This window comes from Epithele typhae, assembly GCF_022376455.1.
Source record: "Epithele typhae strain CBS 203.58 chromosome Unknown BXZ73scaffold_146, whole genome shotgun sequence".
NCBI classification, from domain to species: domain Eukaryota; kingdom Fungi; phylum Basidiomycota; class Agaricomycetes; order Polyporales; family Epitheliaceae; genus Epithele; species Epithele typhae.
In genome coordinates this window covers 51,578-57,516 of record NW_025954337.1, presented here as the reverse complement: position 1 = coordinate 57,516, position 5,939 = coordinate 51,578, and the positions used below count along the sequence as shown (strand labels likewise).

At 57.5% G+C, this 5,939-nt stretch overlaps 1 protein-coding gene across 1 annotated transcript; it reads right to left on the bottom strand.

Moving 5' to 3' along the window:
* Nucleotides 1–4,017: 4,017 nt before the first annotated feature.
* BXZ73DRAFT_108195 (uncharacterized protein) lies at nucleotides 4,018–5,438 on the bottom strand (the record flags this gene model as incomplete). Its single annotated transcript, XM_048017096.1, has 3 exons — nucleotides 4,018–4,845; nucleotides 4,900–5,205; nucleotides 5,262–5,438. 3 exons carry the CDS (start codon nucleotides 5,436–5,438, stop codon nucleotides 4,018–4,020), a joined length of 1,311 nt encoding a protein of 436 aa, XP_047871306.1.
* Nucleotides 5,439–5,939: the final 501 nt, after the last annotated feature.

Below are 5,939 nucleotides of genomic sequence, written 5' to 3'. Positions count from 1 at the left end.
AATGGGAATGGAAACCGCATTGAGCACAGCTTATCACCCGCAAACAGATGGTCAAACAGAACGAGTAAACCAAGAATTGGACCTTGCTCTACGTCTCTACTGCGGCAATAACCCAAACGAATGGGCGGATCACCTCAAGGAATTCGAATACGCGCATAATCAACGACACATTCAGTAACAAAGAAATCGCCATTTGAACTACTCTATAGTTATCAACCACAGCTAGTCAAACTCCCACAAAAGAACCCGAAATACCCAAGCACGGAGGAATGGCTCTCCGCCCTCCGAGCTGACCAAGAAAATACAATTGCTGCCCATAATTGCGCAGCCGCGGCAATGGCACAGAGGTCACCAGGACATTCAAGAAAGGAGATAAGGTCCTTCTAGAGTCAACCAACCTCCGCCTCCCGTACCTGCACCGGAAACTGGCACCCAAACGAGAAGGACCCATTGTTATCACTGAAGTCATGGGACCAGTAACGTTCAAATTAAACCTACCACGCACTTGGAAGATTCATCCAGTCTTCCATGCCGCGCTCCTGACTTCCTATCGAGTCACCAAAGCACATGGCCCCGACATGCCACGTCCACCTCCTGACGTCATAGACGACGAAGAGGAGCATGAAGTGGAAGCTATTCTTAACCACCGAATGAGAGGATGCAAACGAGACAAATTGGAATACCTAGTGACGTGGAAGGGCTGGGAGTCAGCAGAAAACTCATGGGAACCTGAGCACCATTTGAAGAACGCGCCTGACATCCTGAGGATATATAAGAAGAGACACAAGCTCCTCTGACCCTCATCCCGCTCCCGCATCAAATGCGCTTCTCCAGATGCCTCGCCACCACCGCTCTACTCCTTGTCGCGCTCCCCGCCTCTATCCCATCCGCCTCACTACGCCGGACATCCACGACACCCCAGACTTCATCAACAACCGCCCCCAGGTCAACTACGACCACCTTCCAACTCTCTATCGCACTAACGAGAGTCGAGGGACCCTCGGGGACCGCATCGGTTGGACTGTCGCGCACTCTGACCTCCATGGCCATGTCCGCTACCGCACCCAACATATCCCCCACACCGAGCCCCTTGTCAATGAATACCGCATTGCGACTGAGACGTTCGACGTCTGGAAGAAGGTCGACCACTTCGTGCAACGCGCTGGAGCCCCTGCCAGCCAGAAGGCTGTCGCCAAGGAGGCCTCACTGACCCTTAGAGCCCTCCTCGCACGAGCTGCCGACGTCGCCCTCGACCAACTCACCAGTATCGAGGTCGCGGCCGCCCTCGACGACCTGCTCCCCACCAGCCAGCAACACCTGCCCCCGTGGGGAAACATCCCCTCGGATATCGTCGAGTGGGGATCCCCCAGCGAGCCCGCCCTGGAAGAACAAGAGCACAACCAGGCCGCCTGGAACGCACTCACCCCGGTGAACACAGGCACTACGGACGACCTCCCACCCCTTCAACCCATACTCGATCTCCCCGCCGCTGTGACGCGTACCCAAGACACCTCCACCCCGCAGCCTCCACCTTACACGCAAGAAGACAACTCCGACAAGGAGAACGAACCCCCCATCCCCACTACCAACCTCCTCGCGGCCCAGTCCCTCCTCATGGTTCATCGCAACTGGGTCCGCGCGCAGACCGCAAATGCGGAACCCGGGATTCAATTCGGAGTCCTCAACCTTCCCCCCGGCACCCTCTCGAGCTCCTCACGCCTCCCCCTCACCGGACCCGACATGTCCCCGCGCCCGCGCCACCACGACGCCCTGGATGACATCTTCGCTGAGCTCGAGGCGGAGATCATCGACTATCATGATGACAAACTCGTCCTCGTCCACCCCCCTCCTCGCACACCTAGGTGGCGCGTTCAAGCCGGAACCGGTTGGTACGTCATCACGGCTCACGTTGGCGTTGACCACTACCTCAGGGCCTGGCTCGACTCCTGGCCGGAGTTGTTCGCCCCAGCACACCTCTACGAGTACCTGGAGATCGGCTTCCCCCAGGTCCACGTGAAGATCCTCTCACCTACACCTCCTCGTCGCCGAGGCCATCGCACAACACATTGACGCCCCCTGCGACGAAGTGGTCAAGAACCGCATCATCGACACCCAACCGTGGAACGTCTATCACGAGAAATTCGACCAGCCCATCATCACCATCCTCCAGAACTACGAGGGTGCTCACCTCCCCCTCCAGGAGTACGTTGATCGGGTATCAATCCAGATCGCCTCGGACCTCACGGCGGTAGACATCGGACACGCCCCCTCCACGGACGCGACAACGTCGACCAACGCATAGAAGGTCGGGACAACCCTCCCCGAGAGAGGGAGCTGATGTTACGATCACAGACACTAGTACGCTACCCCCATTTATTTCCACCAATAACCCCCTCTCCCCCGATATGCAGACCTCTTAAATACATATGCCGTGCCCTCTGACTCACACATACTCATCGCTACTTGTCGTGTACTTGTCCTGACTCCTCCTACGATACCTAGTCACGCTGCGTCGCTGCGACTAGGACTGTGTCATGCGGACTGGCAATGACTCGTAGATAATATGACTCACCACTCGTGCCCCTGTATATAAGGACAACGCCCCAGAGCGCTCCCTCCCCAGACTTGAATCTCCTCTGTATACTACATCTACCTCAGCTACGCGCAATCTTATCCTCCTGTCGCTCACACTCGCTCGATAGCACGCAAGCACCAGAGCATAGCCACTGTAACCACAAGGCGCCTAGGCTGTATTCCATCCCGAATAAGTCTGGAACGTAACAGTTGGCACCCGGGTTGGAAGACATTAAGGACGGAGGAACCGTGAGCAGCGCAGTCCTTGCATCGCCGGATCCTGATGGTTGTGGTTTGGGCTCGGGTCGCATGGCGTGGACCTGACAGGTGGGTTTGGCCGTGGCGGTTGAAGCAGTAAGTGGCGGCAGGACCTTCGACACAAGAGGCGCAGCCCTCGCGCTGCTGGATCCCGACGGTCGCAACTGGGACTCAATCCATTCCGGTTGCACTTGACGGGTGTCGGTGGGGTTGGCGGCTGCGGTAGAAGGCATCGAGGACGGAGGAGCCACGGGTGGTACAGTCCTGGCATCGCTGGATCCCGATGGGTGTGGTTCAGGCTCGACTCGCCAGGCATGGGTCTGATGTGCATCGACGGCGGGGATAGAGATAGTAGTGGTGGAACACACCGGGCGAGACTTGAAGGGCGAACTGAACAGTTTAAACACTGTTGACTAAGGCTGCATGAAAGTCCGGATCACTTTGCAGGTCAACCTGCAATTATCCAGAGTTGTGAGCCGTGGGTCACGAGTCATGTGGCTCAGGCTCTTTGAGGCTCCGGCTCCGTGCAGGTCCGGATCAGGCTGGCCAAAATCCCAGTCGAACGCGGCTCATCCGCGGGTCGATTCGCAGAGCCGCACACCAAAACGTAGACATAATATGTCATATTGTGGGCATGGGTTGTATGTGGCTACTCTACCTACATACTGATATCATACATGTCATCATCAGAGTCCTCATCAGATGTGGACGGGGTGTAGAGGCCAGGTAGGGAATCTATGTCCGAGTCATGATCAGTAGCGCCAGCATGGCCATACCCATCCTGCCCCACGCCACCCCAGAAAACGCCCACAGGCGCCGTTCTCATGGCCTGGTCAGCATCGAGAATCGGTGGTGATGGTACAGCTATAGCAGCCGCAAACGCGCGAGCCCACCGAGTGGGCTCAAGAACGGGGGGGGGCAGGACAGGGAAAGTAAGGTCGTAAGCGGGATGGACCAGGGTGGGCGTGTGAAAGTGATGTGGGGTAGGAAAACCAGAGTACGTATAATATGTGGACCACAGTGGATTGTATGTAACATTCTGGGGGGTGGGCACAACATCTACGTAGTACTGGAGCGCAGGAGGGGATGGAGCAGAAATCGCCCGGCCATCATGCCACTCTACTGGAACACCTGAAGCGAGCGCATGGCGGGACGGGTTGCTCGAATCAACCTCGACACTGGAGACTACATCACCCCGCAAATCCGTGCACTCCATGTCGGCGAGCGGAGATGAGGGGTGATGGAGGTCGAGCACACGTACGACATCTCGCGCACACCACGAACAAGCGTATGCGCGAGCTCAACATGTGTGACCGCATGGTGAATCTCAGCTGCGTACTCGGCATCAACCTCCACATACAAGGCGGCACGCTCAAGAGCGTCCGCAAACTCAATGTCTGCCTGTGCATAGGGCGTGGCGCGACGGATCCCGGCTGCCACCTCCCCATCCACCTCAGCATACAAGGCCGCACGCTTGAGCGCATCCACGAAGTCGATGGCGGCATCTGTTCCCCAGGGAGAGCTCTCGGCCGAGGGAGGACGAGCATGCATGTCGACGTTGGAGTGCATGGAAGAGATGTCGGAGTAGTGGGGGGAGATGGGATCGGGGGAGAATGGGGCAGAGTCCATGACGTCTCTGTGGGTGGTAGCTCTGGGCGACGCAATGCTCGAGACAGCATCGGCAAAGGACGCCTCAATGGGGAGGCCAGTGGCCGTGGCCGTGGCAAGGAGAGGTGAACCAGGGGAGCTGGTGTTGGGCATGGAGCTGTTGATCGGCAGCGAGAAAGTGTCGGGAGATGCGGAGGCAGATGGCACGGGGAGGACGGGGGTTGCTGACAGAGGAATGTCGATACCAAGAAGGGACGGTGCTGCCAAATCAGATGAGCTTGATGTGGGCTCGTCGCTGCAGGGTTGCGGGGGAATGGCAGAGGGTGAGGCGAGCACAGGCACCATAGTCCCTGGATTCGCGAGGGCACGAACACGTGCAAGGTCTTCCTCCTCGGGGAAGACAACCTGTTTACTTGCATAAGAACGTAGTTGTAGTTATGGACTGACATTCGGATGTACCTGGGGCATGATGTCGAGCAAGAAGAGACTGAGGGCCGTAAGCACCTCAGTGGCTGGCTCATGCGTGTTGAGTGAGCGGGCGTGTCTGATGAAGACCTTGGCGAAATAGTCGAAGGGAATGTGGGCGACATTGTCGTCCTCTTGAACAAAGGCGCGGAAAGCGAGTATGAGCTGCAAGAGCAGCCCGCACTGCTCCTCGGGGAGCTCACAGTTCTCGAGCGGCGGCCCGAGCACCTGGTGAAGCCACTTCTCTGCACGCGCACGCGAGACCGTGGCAAGCGCGAGTGGGGTGCATGGCAGAAAGAGCTGGGCGCGAGACGATTGAGGGAGAGGGAAGGACAGAGGAAATGAAATGAACTCACAGTGAGTGTCTTCGTGACCCCATTCACGAGAACAGCTGCCCACACTGGGGCGGTCTCGTCATCAAACGTGTCGGGGGGAACGGAATACAGTGTGTCTTCTTTGAGGAGGATGTAGATGGATGGCTTGAGGCTGTTGACGGTGTTGTGAACATCGCGTGGGATGGGGGAGTTGGACATGATGGGGAAGGTGTACTTGGAAAGTGGCAGAGAGAGCGTTGTTAGAGAGGGGTGTCTGGGGAGATTGGGAGGTTGGCATCGCTCCTCTTGAATACGTGGCAGGAGGGCGCATTGAGCCACGCGTGTGCAGGTCGTTGGTGTGAGACCACACGGCTCAGCGTCGCATGCCTTCCTAAAATGGTAAGTAGAGTGCTAGCGCGGCGGCGCAAAGAACGTGGTGTGCATGTGTTGATGCATGCGCAGATATGTGCACCGCGCTAGAAAACATTAATCAGAGGGTGTGGGCACGCACCAAATGCATGTTCAGTGGGTGAGACAAGGAGCGGAAGGGAGAGGATGGCTGGCAGTCGGTGGTCGAGCCCCAACACGTAACAGCCGATCTTGACGCCGGAGAAGAAGCACACTGGCTCCAATCTGTTCTCGCGGTTCAGATACGTTCCCAGCACGTTCGTCTTTGTCCACCATCTCTTTCTGGACCTCCACCTCAGGCCTCATGTTTGC